The sequence below is a fragment of the Taudactylus pleione genome, unplaced genomic scaffold (assembly GCF_031769625.1).
Source record: "Taudactylus pleione unplaced genomic scaffold, aTauple2 ptg000139l, whole genome shotgun sequence".
Taxonomy (NCBI): Eukaryota; Metazoa; Chordata; class Amphibia; order Anura; family Myobatrachidae; genus Taudactylus; species Taudactylus pleione.
In genome coordinates, this window is record NW_028284541.1 from 3,650,158 (window position 1) to 3,672,075 (window position 21,918).

General features: G+C 45.7%; 1 protein-coding gene across 1 annotated transcript in view; it reads right to left on the reverse strand.

Annotated features, from left to right (window-relative positions):
- The window catches only part of CCDC175 (coiled-coil domain containing 175), a 42,784-nt gene extending 23,097 nt beyond the window's left edge, over window positions 1–19,687 (reverse strand). The window contains exons 1-9 of the mRNA XM_088473762.1: window positions 19,598–19,687; window positions 17,812–17,897; window positions 13,528–13,639; window positions 11,620–11,755; window positions 7,959–8,187; window positions 6,203–6,325; window positions 4,787–4,896; window positions 4,017–4,098; window positions 901–1,037 (exon numbers count right to left, since the gene is read on the reverse strand). Coding sequence (XP_088329888.1) covers window positions 901–1,037; window positions 4,017–4,098; window positions 4,787–4,896; window positions 6,203–6,325; window positions 7,959–8,187; window positions 11,620–11,755; window positions 13,528–13,639; window positions 17,812–17,897; window positions 19,598–19,667 — 1,085 coding nt within the window. The 5' untranslated portion in view covers window positions 19,668–19,687. The remainder of the gene's footprint in view (window positions 1–900; window positions 1,038–4,016; window positions 4,099–4,786; window positions 4,897–6,202; window positions 6,326–7,958; window positions 8,188–11,619; window positions 11,756–13,527; window positions 13,640–17,811; window positions 17,898–19,597) is intronic.
- Window positions 19,688–21,918: the final 2,231 nt, after the last annotated feature.

A 21,918-nucleotide genomic window follows, 5' to 3' on the forward strand; every position in this document is an offset into this window, starting at 1 on the left:
TCCGAAAAATATTGTATTTTCGAAGCTTGACGAATTTAGGTCCCCACACTAGTGTATGGGGACAGCGGGCCACATCGACAGTGATATCTCCTGCATTACCTTTTTGATGAATGGCCCCAAAACTTAATTTCTATAAAAGCAGGTGAAAATGTACAGTTTCACCTGCTTTTGTAGACACTAAGGCCCCATTTACCAACAAAGCATAACCCCTTTAGCGCTCGCTAAAGGGGTTATGCTTCATTTCTGCATTTAACAAACAGCGGTAATCTAAGATTGTCACAGCATCTAAAAGATGGCGAGAGCGGTGCAGTATGCGCATAACACCGGAGCCCCGTCGCTGGCAGCGTAAGGCTGCCAGCAGCCCAGCGGAGGACCTCCCCGAGGATGAGGGCTTCACGGGACCTTGCCGGAGGGGTAAGTATTGGTAAATACCAGTGAATTTTTTGTTGGTATAACAGTGGTACTAAGCGAAAAATTCCGCTGGTATTTGCCTTCGTTGGTAAATGGGGGCCTAAGTGATAATGAATAGACCCCCTTACCCTGCACAGAACCTGGCTCTTACACACAGTGAGTGTTTGGTTCCCGGGAATGAGATGGCCCCCATCCTTATCAAGCTCAGCAGTCAGTCAAACCCTAGCCCTGCCCCCCCGGCTTACACAGAAGCTGCAGCGCCAACCTCTCTTCTGAGTATGCTCGAAAACACTGCTGGTAAACCATTTATCGTTACTTACCATTGATGGTTTGTGCCACCATCACCATCGATAATAACCATCAATGGCAGACATGCTGATGGCCATCCCATTATTCCTTCATTATCCCCAGACGGGCAAATGCAGAACTCTAACAGGATTGATTTATCCAGCAGCCAAGGACAGAGTACACGTGTTAAATGTAACTTACCGTGTTGCTATATCTCTCTTTATTGCATATTGGCGGTCTTCTTCCTCCGATGCTGCCTGGTATTCCTGCTTCAGATCCTTGTGCTTCTTTGTCAGAGGCCCATGTAACATTTCAGCAGCATTTATTTCCTCATCTAACTAGTAATAAAATAAGACTTATAAGGCAAATGCGTTGCTATTAGTATGGGTCAGTAAAATGTACATACAGCCCAATCAGGAAGGCTATTTTCCAGTGTTCCACAAGGCAGATAAATCCGTATTCAGGCGCTGCATGTAGATGGCTCTCTTACTGTATATTTTGCAGTTCTTAACCACATCTTTGTGTTTCAATAAAATGTATGCCCTGACACTTCCATGTTATATAACCAGTCCTTTTATTACTTAGGGATTCTGAACCTCATTCAGAGGCGGTCGCACGGAGCGATTGGACGTAGCGAGCGATGTTTTTTTCAACTGCGCATGCGTACACATGGCAGTGTGCGTGCGCAAGCCTGTCTTTCTGACCAGAATCCTCGCTAGTCACTACGAGGTCGTAGCTGTGATTGAGATTTCGGGCCGTCTGTGGGTGGTTACAGGGGAAGGTGCTTGTGAACGGAGGTGCGGTGGCGCGAACGCAGGCGTGGTTGACCTTAAAAAGGGCGTTTTAAGGGAGTGCATGTATTACTGAGCGAGTCATCACACACGTCATCTTGTTGCAATAACGACGCTACTACTCGCAGTCCTAAAGGTAGCCCAGGGTCTACCTTAAGCATTGCGAGTGCAGGCGATGGTTTTGAACTCAACCGATGTCTGTAGGCAATTAACAATGTAACAGGTGTTAATCGTGCTGACGTAGGTTGCCGCCTGCGACCGACTCTGAATTAGGCCGTAGAGATAGGAGGTGTGCTTTCATTGTTGTGGGTGTTTCCGCGCTTATGATGTGCGTTGCGATTGAGTGCTCGTTTTGCATATTTTCGATAACTTTGGGTGCGACCGATCGCTCCTGAGCGACCGCCTCTGAATGAGGTCCTCTCATACTTGCCGACAATCAGCTCCAGCCTTCCGGAAGGGAGCTGATTGTCGGCTAACAGCGGGGGGGGGCGGGGGCGGTCATTGGGGGCGAAGCCGGGGGCGGGCCAGCCAGTTGGTGGTACATTGGGGGTGGAGCCAGGGGCGGAGCCACACGATCACGTCATCGTGGCTCCGCTCCTCTTCACAATGCCGTTATTTTCGGCAGTGTGAAGCAGGGGGCGGGGCCGCGATGACGCGATTCAGCACGAATCGCGTCACCGGCTCCCCCGCTGCGGGTGTTTCTAGTCTTTTCAGGGGGGAGGACGGGAGGGTCGGAGGCTCCCGGCCAAATCGGGAGGGTAGGCAAGCCTGGGTCCTCTGTTACTATACCAGCATCATTTCAGGTGAATTGGGTTAGTAGGCAGGGCTTTCTCTACCTATAGGCTAAATGGGCAGTTGCCGAAGGGCCCCAGGATTCCAAGGGCCCCAGGATTCCAAGGGCCCATGGCCGATAGCACCACTACCCCCATCGCATAGCTGCCACCGCTCATAGTTCTGCATGGGGAGGAGGCAGAAGCGGGTACCGGCTCAGGGGGGAACTTGCGGAAGTGCAGCCGATGCATTGCACCGGGGCCTGCTGTGGTGCAGGGGCCCATAGCCACCGCTGCACCCCCACTAGTGTTCCCTGGGCCCCAAGTGTAGGGCAGACCGGAGTGAGTAGCGGTCTGCCCTACACAGTTTACAAACACACAGCCGCTAGGATCATTATGGAGGTCAGTTACTTTGTGATGGCAGCACAGGGATATTAAACCAAATGTGTGTGGTCGGCTATAGGCTTTAGGACTGTAAGTATGTATTAGAAGATAGTGGCATTTGTAGTAAAATATAACAGCTCGCTGTAATAACCTGTCTATAAAATAGAAATGATTATGTCACTGCCAATTAGAAATGCACGTTTGACTGATGAAATATCGATTGGTGACATTTCGTAAAGCTAGTTGTTTTATCTATCTTTATTTAAAAGAGCTAGACGTCAAATAAACCCCTGCCACATCTTACCAGGTCACCGGGCTTACTTATAGAGGCTCCATGAAAGGTCAGCTTTTTCTGGGATTGTTTTGATAAAGGGTCTTTGCAATTTTCACTGCGGGGACGCTCCAAAGCCAGGAGTCCTATGTGATGTACATGTTCTACCAGGCAGAGCTAATAACTGACACTTCACAAACACCAACCATCATGTATTGCTGCCAGAAACATTCTGCTTATTTTCATTGTGTGAATTTAGGGCCTGATTCAGACCCGGTCACAAGGCTGTGTTCGCACGCAGCCTGTCGATGTGAAAATATGCTAATGACCGCATACATAATGTAACCGCAGCGCAATAAGTAGACACCCAACACTACATAATGCTGCCTATTTCCCTTCACTTACGTTCTCGCAAGACAGCGAATACATCGGTAACATCGGGAGCCATCGGACCCACACGCACAAGTTGTGATTTACCTGACCCTACCGCAGACATTGCTAATGTGTGTGTGTGTGTGTAACTAGACGTTAGGATGCGTATGCCGTCGCTGGGGCCTAATTATGCACGCCCCTGAAACGGTGTCTAGACGCCCAGGCACGCCTGTGTTTCTCTGACCACCCACCGTCACCACCCTCAAACGGTCACTTCCTGTCAATCACTGTATGAAGCCTCTGCGTGCTCACTTCGGTCGATTCAGGTTCACAGCGGCCGGTTGGCGCAGAATGCATACGCATGTGCAGAATGCAAACATCCACAGGTAGCGTGCGAACGCAGCCTTGCGACTGGGTCTTAATCAAGCCCTTAATCAGATCCAATACTAAACATTTGTATTTGGCCACTGTATTTAAGGGTTTCTGATGCAGCAGCATAAGCAACATACTGTACTGTATGTAAAATAAACATCTATTGTAATAGCAAAATAAAGCACAGAAATGTAGCAGAATATGTTTAAATGCTATGATAAATAGTGCAGATTACATACTTGCCAGTGGCATTATATTCATCCTTAAAGCTATAAATTACAATTTAACGTATTAAAAAATTGTAATACAGGTAGTAATTCCAATACTTATAATTGATTATATGACAATGTTTCTTACCATTAATGTTTTCTCCTTTAAAGAATTACTTTGTTTGTTAAATTTCTCTTTCTGATTAGTCATATTCAGTTCTAGGATCTCTCTGAAAAAGAAAAAGGATTTATGTATAAATTCAAGTTTATAGATTTAACTATCTAAATAATTACTTTAGCCCAGATAATTAGTGTAGCCCATATGTATTTGTTGAATACAGTGGCGAAATTTACCCTGGGGCTGCAGCAGCCCCTCCACAATAAAATCCGCCACGCCCAGTGAGCCAGTCCATTGGTGTCACTAGTGGGGTGTAGGCTGCACAGGGTGACACCATCTGAATGGGTGACACCAAAACAGCAGAGTTCCTCTGCTATATTGGTGTCACCCCTTCGAATGATATTACCGAACAGCGGTGATGGATGACGCTTGAATGTACGCGCCATGTCCCGAGTGACAGAAATCCTAGTTTCAGCCCTACCTAGGGTCCCAAAGGGTCTTAATCTGGCTCTACATAAAAGTATTATTAATATAGAACTGTACATATGTGTATACAGTCATTTCTATAACCGTGCATGCAGAGCTCACATTTTAGTGCCATTTCATTATGTACTTTCTCTTCCCTAGAATACCATATAATAGCCCATGTGGTAATAGCCCAGTGTCAGGAACTCTTGCAGGAATACTCTCCCCCTGTTACAGATAATATGGTGCACATGGAGATCACAGAACCCCTTGGAGACCAGACAGACAGTCAGTACTGTTTGAAACACTTTGTAGTCTGCTGATAGAAAACTTACATTTTGTTGGAGGTATCCACTGATTGCTTATTTTGAATGTCTAGTTTATTTGTCAGTCTTCTATGTGAAGCTTGCAAAACTAAAATCTTGTCTTTCACTGAAGATATATTCTGCAAATTAAAGACAAAATATTAACGGTAGGTATACAAATTGTTATAGCTGAAAACGTACAGGCCCAGATTTGCGTGCAAACCATATAAGACCTAGAGATTCAGGAAATAAGGGGTGGTACCCTTGTAAGATCCGCTTCATGCTGTGATCCTATATTGGGTGCGATCTTAGTTGGAGGATTTAAAATCTCTCCCCAAAAATGACATCACAGAGTGACTGGTTTCCAAATATTTTCTCTGCGTTGTTACTGCAGAGTGCAGGAAGAACCAACACTACCATCATTGAAGGGCGAGAATAAATCAGAAGGAGGATAGAAAAAGGAATAGGAGGAGGAGAAAGATGGATGAAGTAGAGAAAAAGAGGAGGATAAAGCAGGATGAAGAAAGCCAAAGGAGGAAGGAATATAGATAAGGATGAGAATGAGGGAATAGGAGGAGGATAGAGCAGGATTGAGAAGGAAGAATGCAACTCTATCCCCGGGCTGTAGGTTCCTACTGTATGACTGGACCTCGGTGAGAACAGTGCATGGAGAAATGGTGGGCCTACAGACTGATCTACTGTATGGAAGGGAAGAAGCAGGAGGAGATGATATGCATCTCTGAAGTAGTGTGAAAATGTGGCAGGAGTCAGGAACTTCAGTCAGGTAAATAACTGGGTGGATAGCTAACTAGGATTATTTCTGTATTGTAAGTCTGTCTCTTGGATGCTCTCTGTACTGTATGGTGTTCATTAGAATGCTCTATGTATGGCATGGTGGTCACTAGGATGTGCTCTGTATTATATGGCAGTCATTGGATACTACCTGTTTTGTATGCATGTCACTGGGATGCTTTCCATATTGTATGGTGGTCATTGTGGTTCTCTCTGTAATGTATGGTGGCCACTTGGATGTTCTCTGTATTGTATGGAGGTTTCTGGGATGTGCTCTGTATTATATAGCACTCCCAGGAATGCTCACTGTATTGTATATCGGTCTTTTAGATGCCCCCTGTATTATATATAGATACCTAAAATGTCTGCCATTTTTCCAGACTCCGAATGTAAACATTATTATTGTACTGGAAAAAGTCAATAGCAAAGACAAAGTACCAAGAAAAAAATCAAACTAAAAGAAAGCAAAATAAAACAACATAAAACCATTTTATGCTGTTCCATAGAGCTATGCTATCTGCCATCTTATTTAATTGCAACAGGAAAGAAAGTGATCATTCATTGTACAAAAACACACACATTTTAATGTAGACATAAATGTAAAGTGAACTATTATAGACCAGTCATCATCCATTACTTGTAAGTAGTTCTTACCTCGCTCATCATATTATTCTTCTCCTCCACATCATAAAGCACTGATCTCCTCTGACTAAGGCGTTCTTTCTTATCTGCATTTCTGCCTTCCTGATCTTCAGTCTTTCTCAGCGTTTCTGCAATCTATATAAATATAATGCTCAGAATTGGCCCTATGCATTCATAGATATTTTATGCCTGATAAACTTTACTCAACAGTTTACGGAAACATACAGTGGTGTAAATTAATTGGTACTGGAGATGATGCAGCAATTATGTATTCACACTGCCTGCTGCTACTGCCAATTGGCTGGTTTGTTAGGTCTTATGTCTTCACATAAGCCCCGTCTGGGCCAGACATGGATCCATTGGAACACAGAGAACACAATAAAACTTGACTACCTAGAAGTAACAGTTGCAACAAGGTGCATGTATAGAGGAAGAGAGCAGCAAGTACACTTTTACTGGGACGGAGAGACAACTGACGGGCAGCCCAGACTCCCCGGGAGTTTGTAAATGCGAATAATTCTATAATAATTCTATAGCCAAAAGCAAGCTTTGTCCCAATTGGTTTGCAGGCCACAGTATAGTAAATATATATCCTGTTACACAATGAGAGTTGTTGGCAGCATATTTTCATATGTCCCTTATCCCATACTCAGTTAATGTTCATTGTCAACCCTCCCACCATAGTCTGCCAAAAATGATCAGAGCCAGTTACGGAACTATAGTGGGTGCAGGGGGTGCATCCGCTATAGAGGCTGGAGTTTGGGATGTCCAAAATGCCAGGTTTGGTCAAAGGTCCCCGCGCCTCCTCCCTGAGAACAAGAGCAAAGCTGATACCTCTTCTGAGAAGCTCATGTGCAGTGGAGGCATGCATTGGCGCCCTATTTCAGAGTGGAATTGAGGGACGGAAATGAGTGTGGCATCCCTCCACCATCATAACTGGTGACCTGCGCCTGGACCTGGTAAGTGCCACTTGCAGGCACTGATTAGAAACACAGCAGATTAGAAATAATTTGCCTGCATCACCCTTCGAGTCCTATTGGGAGAAAGGTGCTGTGCAAATGATTAATATTATGTTACTCTGCTTAAAGAAGTTTTATATAGAAAAACTACTTTGGAAGTTAGGATTAACATTTAGATTAAAGCAGTGTGCTCCCACATTAGAGGGATGTGTCGAACTGTTATTACTTACATATAACAAACCAGAATTCTATCATTTTAGCTATTTTCCATTGCTGTCATTTGATGTTATACAGGTATGTCCACATAGATTTAGCCTCTTTGCGTTTTAAACAACCCTTCCAGTTGCGCCATGCCATGGCAAAACTCGGTAGCGCTGAGCGTCTTTTTGTGCGACCCTTTTCATTAAAATGTATCTCATTTGCAAAGTGACAGAGCGTCTTTTTGTGTGACCCTTTTCATTAAAATGTATCTCATTTGCAAAGTGACAGAGCGTCTTTTTGTGTGACCCTTTTCATTAAAATGTATCTCATTTGCAAAGTGACAGAACGCACAATCAGCTTATGCTGATTAAAATGACATGCGGCTTGCCTATAATCTGGGTGCGACTGCCACTGTACCTGCATGCGAAATGCTACGTTACAGTGTCACAGCAACTGACACTGTAACGCTGACACTGTAACGTAGCATTTCACATATAGCTGTAACCACAGGAGCACATAGAACATAGGCATTCCGCATGGGCGCTGGTGCACTTTAAAAATTCAAAGTGTGTTAAATCATTCATGATCAGAGTGACAAGTGTGTGCACCTCAGCAGTTAGGTTTTCTATCTCCTCAATAAATTGTTGTTTTTCAATGGCCATATCCTCTGCCAGGTCTTCAGTCCTGCTCTGGTATTCCATCACTGCATCCTGAGCATCTTTACGTCTCTGGTGAGTCTGGTTTACCAGGATGCTTTGTTGGGCCTTTCCTGCCATCTGCTGGTTTAGCAGATCAACTGCATCATGATGTTCATCCCACAATGTCCTTCCCTGCTGACTACAACAGAAATAATGAAAACCATTGTACATCTCGGCTTATTTATTAACAACACCAACAAAATTTCTCAAAGTTTATCACAGTAAATGAAAAAAATAAAAAAATGTACTTAATCACTTAGGGTGCACATTTTCTTATATTGTTGTTTAATGTGTGCAGCATGGCGACATGGAAGTTAGCATTGCTACAGCTCTGAGGCGTTGGGTTCATTAAGCGGGGTAACTGGATTCTGTGTACAACTGGATCTGACGTGTGTGACTGTGACATTACACACTGATCCGCCTGAATAAAGTTTCTGTCCAGCATTAATATGCAAATGACATGCAAATGATATACAAATAACGGATAATAATAAATATGGAGCTCGCTGCAGTTGCTAATCTGAACTAAGGCCCTCATTCAGAGCCGCTCGCTAGCGGCCGTACGCTCGTTCCGAGCGATGTTCGCACATCTGCGCATGCATACGGTTTTTAGTACGCATGCGCGAACCAGTCAGTGCGGCCGAAAATCGTTTGTACGCTATATAGCGAGTACCTGCTATTTTGAGTGACAGAATGAGGCGTATGTGGGTGGTAACAGGGGAAGATGCTTGTAAACGGGGGAGTGGAATTAGTTCGCAGGCGTGCTTAAAGGTCAAAACGGGCGTTTTAAGGGAGTTCATAATTAATACAGCAGCGTCATTGACCACGTCACTTGGTTTTTTTTAACTCAGAACTGCTCGCAAAATAGCGGTTGAAAAAACCAACCACAAGAATAGCGAGCAGTTCATACGCTGTTCGATGTACTCGGTTAATCTAATAAATAGCGGACATGACGTATGGTGCGAGCGGCCAGGGGGCGTTTTTAACAAATAAACGAGCGTATGTTTTGCACGCTCGTTCAGACTTAGAGGTGTGAACAGACTGCAATTTGCGAACGGATCATTTGAATAGCCACCCCTTGTTTTTGAACGAACGACCGCAAATAGCGAACGGCTCTGAATCAGGCCCTAAGTATTGTTAATACAGTTTACGCTAAGATGTTATCCCGTATCAATAAGTGCATGTGTTCCATTGTGTTGTAATGCTGATCAGAGGAGAGACAGAGTCCTACTTTCTTCATCCATGGTGCATAAACCTGAATGTAAAAAAGCCTGAAGTCGTGTATGGTGAGTCATTCCTCTGTACACACCTAAGTACACCGTGGCTTATTCATCATCGATCGCAACTGCAACTGCGCACGCAGTTGGCCGACTGTTGCGCGAATGCCACACTGCGATCACACTGCGATTACGCAGAGCATGGTAAGCCATCGCAGAGTAAGTGACAGGTAGTGTTTGGGGGTGGAGACGGGGGAGTGGTTGGAGAAGTGCAGGCGTGTCTGTCTGTTTGAACACCGTGACCGTGCATAAATTAGCTACTGCGACGGCAAACGCAGCTTGAGTGCTTACTGCGTGCAACGAGGTTAGTAATTTCTAAGTAATCTCTGAGTAAGGTCAGGGCTGCTGTAATTCTGCGTGAGGGGCTGATGGTACTCGATGTTCCCGATGTATACGCAGGACTACAAGGTATTATGGATGTGAGATAGCGGTAGTGGGAGGCAGGGGGCGTCTCTATGCTGGCAGTGCGGCGGCATTGCGATAGCATTCATTAGCAGATTTTCGCAGCAGACCTGTGTGCGATTACGGAGCTGCAATCGCAATAGCGATCCTTACTGAATCAGGCCCACCATTCATTAAATGCAGCACAAAGTCAACTTGGAGCTAATATTAATAACATCAATACAGTAAAAATACAATGCACATAAATTCATTGGACATGTATGGTAAAAGTGAGGTGAACATATTACCTGTGAGATTACTGGCAGGATGATGTTCTGCACTGTGCACCTTCTCCCTCATACACTGTTCTTTTAGGGGTGAAGATTGGAGATATGTGCAGATATGGCTGTTGGGGTACTGTATCACATTTCAGCCTAAATCTGACCAGAGTGGTGGCGGAAATCAAGACTTTGCCAAAAAGTCCCTTGCTGTACCTAGGCTCAGATACACAGCAGCTGGAGCACACTGTGCATAAATAGGTGCACATATACTGGGTGTGGAATAGCCGAAATGTCACCACGTTGACACCGACCATATTGATATTCATCATGTTGACACCAATGAAATGTCGGCATGATTAGGATGTCGACAAAATGTTCTTGGTGGTATAGTGGTGACTTACCTGGTATGGAAAGGTCCGACAACTGCAGTGGTGTCTCCAGATCCTGCAGTGACATCTTGGTGACTACCAGCGGATCCTGTGACTCTTCTGGTGGTGAGTATCGCTAACCGTAACCACTAACCCTAACCCTCCACCTAGTGCCTAGCCCTAACCCTCCCCTCCCGTAGCTTATCCCTAACCCTCCCGAAGCCTCACCCTCCATCTAGTGCCTGCCCTTCCCCTCCTATAGCCTAACCCTAACCCTCCTGTAGACTAACCCTCTATGTAGTGCCTACCCCCCCTCCCGTAGCCTAACCCTCCCATAGCCTCACCCTCCACCTAGTGCCCAACCCTCCCCTCCCATAGCCTAGCCCTAAACCTTCCGTAGCCTAACCATAAACATCCCGTAGCCTAACCCTCCACCTAGTGCCTATCCCCCTCCTTCAGTAGCCTAACCCTAATCCTCCTGTAGCCTAACCCTCCACCCAGTGCCTACCCCCTCCCTTAGCCTAACCCTCCCATAGCCCAACCCTCCACCTAGTGCCTAACCCTCCCATCCCATAGCCTAACCCTAACTCTCCCGTAGCCTAACCATAACCATTCCGTAGCCTAACCCTTCACCTAGTGCCTAACACTAACCCTCCCCTCCCATAGCCTAACCCTCCCATAGTGCCTAACCCTAACCGTCCCCTCCTGTAGCCTAGCCCTCCCATAGCAAACCCTAACCCTCCCCTCCTGTAGCCTAGCCCTCCCACAGCAAACCCTAACCCTCCCCTCCCGTAGCCTAACCCTCCACTTAGTGCCTAACCCTAACCCTCCTGTATCCTAACCCTAATCCTCGTCCTTGTGCCTTACCCTCAGCTGCCGTAGCCTAACCCTAACCCTCTGCTGCCGCAACACCTAACCCTAAGGCACCTACAGGATGTCACATGTTGACATTATGAACATGTCGACACTCTGAAGAGTGCCGACATGTTTAATGTAAACATCCTAACTGTTGAAATTGTGGTGTCAACATTATGAATGTGGACATTGTTAATGTTGATATTATGACTGCACCCTCATATATAGTATAAGTTTAAAAAAATGGATAATATTTTTTACTTTAAATAAAAGTTCTGATGTCCCTGATGTTATATGAAGTAGACATTAGGGTCCATCAAGCAGAACATTAGAAGAAAAACAAATGTTTAAATGAATGATGAGTGTACACTGAGATAGCCCACATAAGGAGTAAGTGAAGCAGGCTTACCTCAGACATAAATTCATTTCCTCCAACTCTGATTGTTTCTCCTGGGTTTTCTCCAACCCCAGCGTTATATCTCTCAGTTCATTCTGTAACTGCAGCATCTCTGTCGCCACAGACTCGCTTGCACTTGTGACAGCGGCTAGTAATAGGGGCACAATAACATCATCACTGAACCATTGTCACCTGTACAGGAAGTTTACTCACCTCCACCGCTCAATGCCTCTACAACATCTCTGTAAAAAATAGATCATTAATCAGCTGAACTGAATTATAGGGGTGGCTCAGCAGGAAGCTAAGGTGCAGCAACTTTGACCATCCCTATGCCCAGGGTACCAGTGGTGCCAACTTGTAAGACTAGTGAGGCATGGGGATCCGGTCTAAAGATCTACATTAAAAAGGTAGACAATGTCTAGATAGATACCAGATGTTAGACAGTAAATAGATCGATAGGGACAAAAGGTCGATAGTGACAAAAGGACAACACACGCATGGTCGACAGGTACATATGGTTGACAGGGTCAAAAGGTCTACATGAAAATGGTCAACACAAAACTGGTCAACACATTTTTTGTGTGTTTTTCTAGGGTTAGGGTTAAGCACTTACCGGAGGGTTAGGCACCAGGAAGGAAGGTTAGGGTTAGGCACTTACCGGAGGGTTAGGGTTAGGCACTTACCCCGACGGTTAGGGTTAGGCACAAGGAGGGAAGGTTAGGGTTAGGCACTTACCGGAGGGTTAGGCACTAGAAGGGACGGTTAGGGTCAGGCACCTACCCCGACGGTTAGGCACCAGGAGGGAAGGTTAGGGTTAGGCACTTACCGGAGGGTTAGGGTTAGGCACTAGAAGGGACGGTTAGGTTCAGGCACCTACCCCGACAGTTAGGGTTAGGCACCAGGAGGGAAGGTTAGGGTCAGGCACCTACCTCGGCGGTTAGGCACCAGGAGGGAGGGTTAGGCACCAGGAGGGAGGGTTAGGGTTAGGCACCAAGGGGAGGGTCAGGGTGAAGATTAGGGTTAGAAAAAACAAAACAAAACATGTGTCGACCATTTTCATGTCGACCTTTTGACCCTATTGACCATTTGTACCCATCGACATTCTTACAAGTCGACCTTTAGTGTGTCAAACTTTTGTCCCTGTCGACCTATTTACTGTCCAACATCTGGTGTCTATCTAGACATTGTCTACCTTTTTACTGTAAATCTTTCAATCCACATCCCTACAGTATATGTATGTCTGTGTTTGTAGGTACCTTTGCAAACCTCCATAAACAACGGTAACATCGAGTACCATCGGCCCCTCACGCAAAATTACAGCAGCTTTGACCTTACTTAGAAATTGCTACCCTCGTTGCACGCAGTGAGTACTCAGGTTGCATATGCAATCACACTGGCTAAATTAAGCATGCCCATGCAACAGCGTTCAAACAGACACACGCCTGCGTTTCTCAGACCACCGCCCACCCGTCACCAGCCCCTAACCCTCACTGCCTGTCAATCACTCTGCAATGGCTCTACATGATCGCAGTGCACTCGCAGTTGTGCCTTTGCGCACTGCAATGCATACGCATGTGCAGTACGCAACAATCGCCCGTCTGCGTACGCTTTAGCAATAGCGATGCTCAATTAATCAGGCCCATGTCTCATTATCTGGTTCCTTGCTGAATAATGGTACCGGGGGTGTTTACCACCACAGTTGTTAACGGGGTCTACTAGTGGAGTGGAACTTTATAGTCAATAAAGGGCTCAGCGTCTGGAATATCCCCCAATTCCTGGGTATCATCACAGTATACATAAGCTTTGGACATTTGCCTGTAAAACGTCACACCCACACATGCACAGTACATGGTATCACAGTATGTTACATGCACAATTTATAAAATAACTGCACAGATTTTGATAACTGCTAAAAGTTACCTTCTATCTCCTTTGTGATGGTTCCTGGCAGATGCATAATTGTGTATCGTAATTTGCTATTTTCTATTGTCTCCACTTCCAGAAGCTCACGTGTATCTCTTCTTATGTCTTCCTATTTAATAGAGAAAATGAACTTGGCCCACACATGGCAAAGAACACGGCATTGTGGCTCTAGGACACAGGTTCTCAAACTCGGTCCTCAGGACCCCAAACAGTGCATGTTTTCCAGGTCTCCTCACAGAATCGCAAGTGAAATAATTAGCTCCACCTGTGGATATTTTAAAATGTGTCAGTGAGTAATGAATACACCTGGGCACCAGCTGGGTGACCTGGAAAACGTGACCTGTGTGGGGTCCTGAGGACCGAGTTTGAGAACCACTGCTCTAGGAGACTAGGGGATTGCTGCAGGAGTGCAAGAGGTATAAACTGTGACCATCATGTACTTTCATGGAGCAATGTATGATCAGCCTGTCTTATCCCTGGCGGTCAGGAACAGTAACACAATAACACATTTTTATCACAATGTAAATGGAGATCTATTGCGCACTAGACTAATGCAAAAATAAGAGGTATGGCTGCACTAGAAAAAAGGGTGTCTAGTCCTTTCTAATATACAGAGAATCAAATTTGAGGAAATGCGCTCTATACCCCTTACAGATGTATGAGTATATGGGAATGAATGTACTGCATCCAAAAATAACCCAAATAACTAAAAATATATTTACTGAAAGAAAAGCATATATAAACATGAGAAAACAATATTAGCAAAATATTGTGGTAATAGATACATTAATCACCGGAATGTACACATGCAGGTGATATGCAGTGTACAGCTGTATGGGGCAAGTCTCGAGGTAAGTGCCTCTCTGTAAGAGAATCAGTCTCCCACTATGAGAGAGTGGGATATAGATATATCAAAATAACACACTGTAGGAATCTGTAGATAACTTGGCTGGAAAGAGTTAATGAGTGAGGGGGGAATTAGTTGGTGCGGCGTCCCGCACAGTAAAGTCAGTGAACAGCGGCGTGTATGTAGAGTATAGATGCCCGGGGTGATTTTCTGGGGTAAGCAGTACGGGTGAAAACCTGGATGTCAGTGGGAGGCGTGAGACACTGCACCGAGTCTGGCCCGTGGACTTCGCCGGAGAGCACCGGGTAGACCCCGCGACCACCGGCGTGTGTCGTCGGGCGGGACTGTGTGGTGTAGCAGAGACGGAGAATCGGAGACGGCTCTACTGTGAACAGTCCCCGCTCTCCAGACCCGCTGGGGAACTCACCTCCTCCTGCCTCGACAGGACTCCGCTCTTACCCCTGCCGGCTCGATGATCTCTGAGGTCCTCTTCTCTGGTCTGGTTTCCCTTGTAACGTGTCCTGGCGGTTCGTGTCAATTGACACTGTGAATATACTGTTTCTCTCCAGTCCTCGCTTGTGGATTTAAATGGGATAATGGTTCTGGTGCCAACGCGTTTCGACCCGCAAAGGGTCTTCTTCAAGGCAATGTGGGTCATGTCTAGTCTCAAGGGTGTGTTTTAAACATTCAGTCCTGGTCGCAAGCTCCATTGATTGGTGCAGGTGTAGTGGGGCGTGGTGACCAGATTGCATTACTGAATCTTGTTTTCTTAATTGTGTATTGGCAACACTTGGTGCAATTAACAGCATATCATGAATTACAGACATAACGGATGTGTGATATAAAACATAACGGATGTGTGATATAATCAAATTGCAGACGTAACGGATGTGTGATATAAAATATACACATGGCTTATGTCGCTTGTGTATTGCCGGGTAAAGGCTGAAATAGAGAATAGCAGAACGATCTAAAATTAATCTACTAAGGACACTATCTGACTGTAATCTATAGGATATAAGGTTATCACAGTATGAAACAATTGGTTTATATATAACCTAGACAATAAAATACACATAGACATAAATAGAATGAAAAATATCTAATACTAATATTTAGTCTTAAGGAAAATCTCTGACCCTTACAACATAGGGGGATGGTGATACTAGTCTAGGTCATTTGTCGCATACAATTGACCTGATTTCGTTGTCCAGATTAAGACCCCTAGGGTTGAGGGTGCCCATGTTGATGATGTCGAGGCAGGAGGAGGTGAGTTCCCCAGCGGGTCTGGAGAGCGGGGACTGTTCACAGTAGAGCCGTCTCCGATTCTCCGTCTCTGCTACACCACACAGTCCCGCCCGACGAGACACGCCGGTGGTCGCGGGGTCTGCCCGGTGCTCTCCGGCGAAGTCCACGGGCCAGACTCGGTGCAGTGTCTCACGCCTCCCACTGACATCCAGGTTTTCACCCGTACTGCTTACCCTAGAAAATCACCCCGGGCATCTATACTCTACATACACGCCGCTGTTCACTGACTTTACTGTGCGGGACGCCGCACCAACTAATTCCCCCCTCACTCATTAACTCTTTCCAGCCAAGTTATCTCCAGATTCCTACAGTGTGTTATTTTGATATATCTATATCCCACTCTCTCATAGTGGGAGACTGATTCTCTTACAGAGAGGCACTTACCTCGAGACTTGCCCCATTCAGCTGTACACTGCATATCACCTGCATGTGTACATTCCGGTGATTCATGTATCTATTACCACAATATTTTGCTAATATTGTTTTCTCATGTTTATATATGCTTTTCTTTCAGTAAATACATTTTTATCACACCTGACTCCTCGTGCAGCAAAATGTACCTATACCTGGGCTCAAAGTAATGTAAGAGCAAGTATCTGCCTTCTATTGGAGAGTACCATAAGCTTGTGGTGTCACCGGCTACCAGCTTCAGTTAGTTGCTCTGTGGGGGGCAGGAGCGATAGCAACACACATATACAACTGACAGTTTAGGGCACACAGCAGGGACACATGGGGTCAAATAAGCAAGGTCAACTGAAGACACACTTTGTCACCAGGAAAGTCTATCATACTTGGCAAAGCCTAACCCTAACCCCGCTACGCTCCCTAAACCTAACCCTCCCCCTTCCTCCACAGCTAACGCTAAGAGCACCCCAGACTTACCTCGTTCGGGCTGGCGTCCTTCGGCATTCCAGCATCAGGATTAAGATAGGGGTCAGTATTTCGACGCCTATTTTAAGTCCCCTATCGGGATTTGGATGTCGATATTGAGGCCAGCGGCATGGCGGCCGCCAATCTCATAACTAGATCCCGTCTTAAGCTAATCAGCAACGCTATAGTACAGAAATAAGTGTCCGGTCAGAATGTCGACACCAGCATGTTGACATATTCTGAATATCAACAGTGAAAATATTGACACGGACGTTCAGTCAACATGTAAACTGTCAACATTCACAAATGCCGACATGGTGTGCATGTTCATAGGGCCTGACTCAGAGTTGAACATGTTGCCAATTCTGTCGCAGTTGAGCAATAATCAGCAAACTGCGCTTGCGTCCTAGTCGCAGAGCACATGCGTCAAAGTACTTTACCGTAGACACTCGCAGTGACAATTTACTCGGAGTGTGTATGACAGTCAGTGACCGTTTGGGGGTGGTAACAGGGAATGTTGGCCAAAAATGCAGGTGTGTCTCGACGGCGCGTGACACCCTGCGTGTGCGGTCCCATACGCAATAAATATGGCTTCAGCGTCTCAGTACACACGCCCATTCTGTAGGACCATAGACTCACTCAGAACAGCAATAATGGAATGATCTTCCACAGATGCTGAGTCTTTGTACGCAGGGGCTTGGATGTGTACAGCCGCCGGTGGGCAGCTCAATACACATCCCTGCGTCTGCGACATGTGCCTATTTCTGCATAGCGGCTGCATACACAGGCACCGCAGCAGCTGCGGCATTAGTGTACAACTCTGAATGAGGCCCATAGTGTCTACATTTTCCATGTCGACAGTACATTTTAGTGTTATTTTTAGGGTTAGGGTTATGTTTACAGTTAGGGTATAGGTTTAGGGTTAGGCTAAAATATGCAACTAATGGCATGTCGGCATTCTGGTGTCGACATGTAAAATGTCGGCTTTATGAATATATCAACATTTTCACAATGGCTAATACTGCAACCACACAGTGCTGGCGTTATGGATTTGATTCAGGCCAGGGCCCTCTCTGTGTGGAGTCTGTATATTCTCACTGTATTTGCGTGGCTTTACTCCAGGTCTCCTTCACAGTCTCTTTCCACAGTCCGAAAACATACTGGTAGATGAATTGGTCCTAGTGCGTCTTGACGTGGCATACAGTATGTCATTTCACATCTCTTTTTCTGCCCTCTCACTCTCTATACATCCTTACCAGCTCTCTCACTTCCTCAGCCAGAGCCGCCAAATGCTGCAGGGTCTCTTCATCGAACTTCGGCTCTTTTTCCCTCAGTTGTTTCTCTAAAGTAAAGGAGGAGGAACTGAACCAATCAACATATCTCTAACATGTTTTACTGTGTGTCCCATTCTCCACTGCTGACAGTTGTGTGCCTAGGAATTTGGCTATCATTTAATCCCTCAATTCTATGAATCTGATGGACATGGCAGGTATCCCACATGTACTTTATGGGACAGATATAGTTACCCTCTTAGGAAAAAAAAATAAAACAATACTTATCTGGATCTAAACAGAAAGTATAATTTAAGTTACCAAGTCATATAACTGCGAAAAATAATCTTCAAAGCATTAAAAACATTTCCAGCCACTTTCGTATTTGTGGAAAGGTTCATGGAACCAAGTAGATAGATTGGCAGCAGTCACATGGGTACAATCAAAGGAATTATTATTATTATTATTATTATTATAATAGTAATAATAATAATAATAATGTTATTATTTTAAATACAGTAGTCTGTTAAATTACAGTTCTTTGCTTTGTTAGTATATCTAATAATAATACAAATGTGTTATTATTATTATCATCATCAAATTTCTATAGATATATGCCACATGTGCAACAGGTATGCAATCGGGAAGCCGACTGCCTAAATACCGGCAGCCGGCTTCCCGACTGTCATATCCCGGCAAGGGTGAAATGCCGGGCGTCTAGATGTAGACGCCCGCATTTCCCCGACGCCGGGAGACCGGCATCCCAATCGTAGTGATGCTGAGCGCCGAGGGGGGGGAAGGGTTAGGTTTAGGGCTCCCTGGGGGGACTTAGGGTTAGGCACCCCCCCGGGAGGGACTTAGGGTTAGGCTAGGGGAAGGGAGGGTTAGGCACCCCCGGGGGGGACTTAGGGTTAGGCACCCCCCCCCCCGGGGGACTTAGGTTTAGGCAGCGGGGAAGGGGGTGGTTAGGGTTAGGCACTTAGAGGGGGGATTAGGGTTAGGCACTTGGGGGGAAGTTAGGGTTAGGCACCTCTAACGAGGGTTAGGGGGTTTAGGTTAGTAGATACTCACCTATCCACGATCGGGATTTCCAGCGCTGTCGGGCTTCCGCTGCTTGGAACTCTGCTGATGTCGGGCTATGCGGCCGGCGGTATTTCATACCAATTCCGTGCAACACTGCCATATTAATACAAATATAACACTCATAGATAACATACAAACGTAACACAAATATATAACATGCAAATGTAACACAAATATAGCGCAAATATAGCACATACACACAACTATAACACAAATATAACACACATATACAAACATAACACAAATATAACATATAAATGTAACACAAATATAACATACAAATGTAACACAAATATAACACATAACACACAACTATAACACGAATTTAACACAAATGTAACACAATTGTAACACAAATATAACACACAAATATAACATACAAATGTAACACATAACACACAACTATAACACAAATGTAACACATATATATATATATAACACGAATATAACACACATATATAACATACAAATGTAACACAAATATAACATACAAATGTAACACACATATATAACACGAATATAACACAAATATAACATAATACATGTAACAAGTATAGCACACATGTATAACAAACACATTGCAGTGACACAGGCTGTAGTAGTTACACCATGAATGCCTCCTGATAAATCACAGCTGTCTCTCTGCGGGTGATATCTCTTTGCATGGACACCCAGCCTGCACACTCACCTACTTCCAGGACGTGGTCCAGGACCAAGGACACTGCCTTGCAGTCCAGCACCTGGCCAGCCGAGGTCATGGTACCGTCTCCGGACGTTTGTACCGGCAGGCCTGCCTTGCTTACACACGGGCAGGTTACTACGGTAACCAGATGCCTCTATCAATGAACACCCCTGCTAGCACATAATGGAACAGCCCGCCGCCCGGCAATGTCAATGAGAGTAGCGTATACCAACGATGTTTGGAGGGTAGACCGTTTCATACACAAATTCGATCTTAAGTTGAAGTCGCACTGGGAGATGTATTAAACCTTGAAGAGAGAGATAAAGTACCAACCAATCGGTTCCTATCATTTTTCAAACACAGCCAGTAAAATGACAAGAAGATGATTGGTTGGTACTTTATATCTCTATCTCTCCCCAAGGTTTGATACCCATCCCCCTGTATCCCTTAAATCAGGGATGGGGAACCTCAGGCCCGGGGGCCGTATAAGGCCTGCGGAGTCATTTGGTCTGGCCCTAGGAGCTTTTCTCTACTAGCCTCATCTGGCTAGGAGGGTGCCTAGAATAGCACCCTGCAGCCAGAATCTATGCAGCAGGGCCGCCAGGAGCATCCTTAGGACGCTTGAGATGGTCACACTGCTGCCCTTACAATGCTCCGGGCATTGCTGTAATCACCGGCGATTGTGGCCCTGCCCCTGTGTGACATCACATGGAGGGTGCGTGGCCTGCACCAGGCCTGCAAATAATGTTATATATATCAAAATGACCCTTGGCAGAAAAAAGCATCCCCACCCCTGCCTTACATATACAAATTATTCTAAAGTAAAAATGAAAACACTTGTATGACGTGTCTACAACAATAAAAAAGACGTATCATTATATAACCTAGGGCCTGATTCAGCAAGGATCGCAATTGCAAAGCTGCACGCAGGCATATACTGTAGTGTGTATACTGTAGTGTATATACTGTAGTGTGTAGCGCACACAGGCAGCTTTGCAATTGCGATCCTTGCTATTAAGCAAATGCAGCAGGAGGTGTATGATGGAGGTCGCGGCTGGGATCCCCATCACGATCATCGGTGGTTGATGATCGCGATAGTAGACAATGCCGAGCCTCCGGCCAGCCTCAGCTTACTCAGCCGATCCTGCACACACACCATCCCTTAAATTCCTCTGCCTGTCAATCAGACAGAGGCATTCAAAGGTCTGTGTGCGACTATGCAGGACCCATTCTGCACACCCGGGTCCTGTGCACTCGCAGATTCCTGATAATCGGGAATCTGCGATCAGCAGTGCACAGCTGAATCAGGCCCTTCGTTTATAACTTAAACTTCACTCTCTGGGTCAATTCAATTTGGGGCGAATTGTGTTCACCCCTAAATTGCGCTTTTTCATCTGAGGCCCATAAAGGCTACTGTATGTGTGGTCTAGGAGTGCACTAGCCACTAGCCCAATTCTGTGTAATGTGCCACAGGGCATCGCTGGGCACATATCAGCCAGTTATGCGACTGACAACATTGTATGTTTTTCCTTGCACCACTACGTTCTGTTCCGGAATGGCACATCATGTCGATGCCAAGGAACTGAGGAGCTGATTCAGACCCGCTCGCTAGGATGTGATCGCTCGTAGCTGGCCGATAGTCGTGATCTGCGCATGCGTATGCATCGCAATGCGCGTGCGCGAACCAGCATAGACAGCCCAGCATAGTGAGTGACAGGAGAAGCCGTTTGTGGGTGGTGAAAGGGGCTGGCCACTAGAAACGGGTGAGTGGAGGTGCAAACGCAGGCGTGCCTGAGTGTCTCAACGCTGTTTCAGAGGCGTGCATAATTAACAGGCAGCGTCATAGTACACGTCACCTGGTTGTATCTCACACCAAAGTGATCGCAGTGCTTGTGGCAGGGTATAGTAAACGTCAAGCGCTGCGATCGCATCCGATGGTGCTTGATGTACCAATGGTTTCATGCACTTCCAGGAGATGACGTGTGCAAGTGGGAGTCTTATGAATGGCTGGTGGGCATCTGCACACACTAAGTGATCGCACGCCAAGACATAGTAGGCGTGCTAATGCCTTGTCATACGATCAAATTGCCGAGCTCTTGAATTCCCCCCAATGAGTTACAAATAATACTAGTTAGCACATTGTATTTCATGTTAATTTTAGCAAAAAGGGGACACAACACAGGGCCGGATTCAGAGATGCGCGTTATTGCAGCCGCAGCTGTGACTTTTTGCGGAGTCGCATCAATGGTAATATTCAAATGCTAGTTTCATCCTCCCCCTTGTGTACTAGTGAGCGCCGGAGAGTACAAGCACTCAGACACCCACTT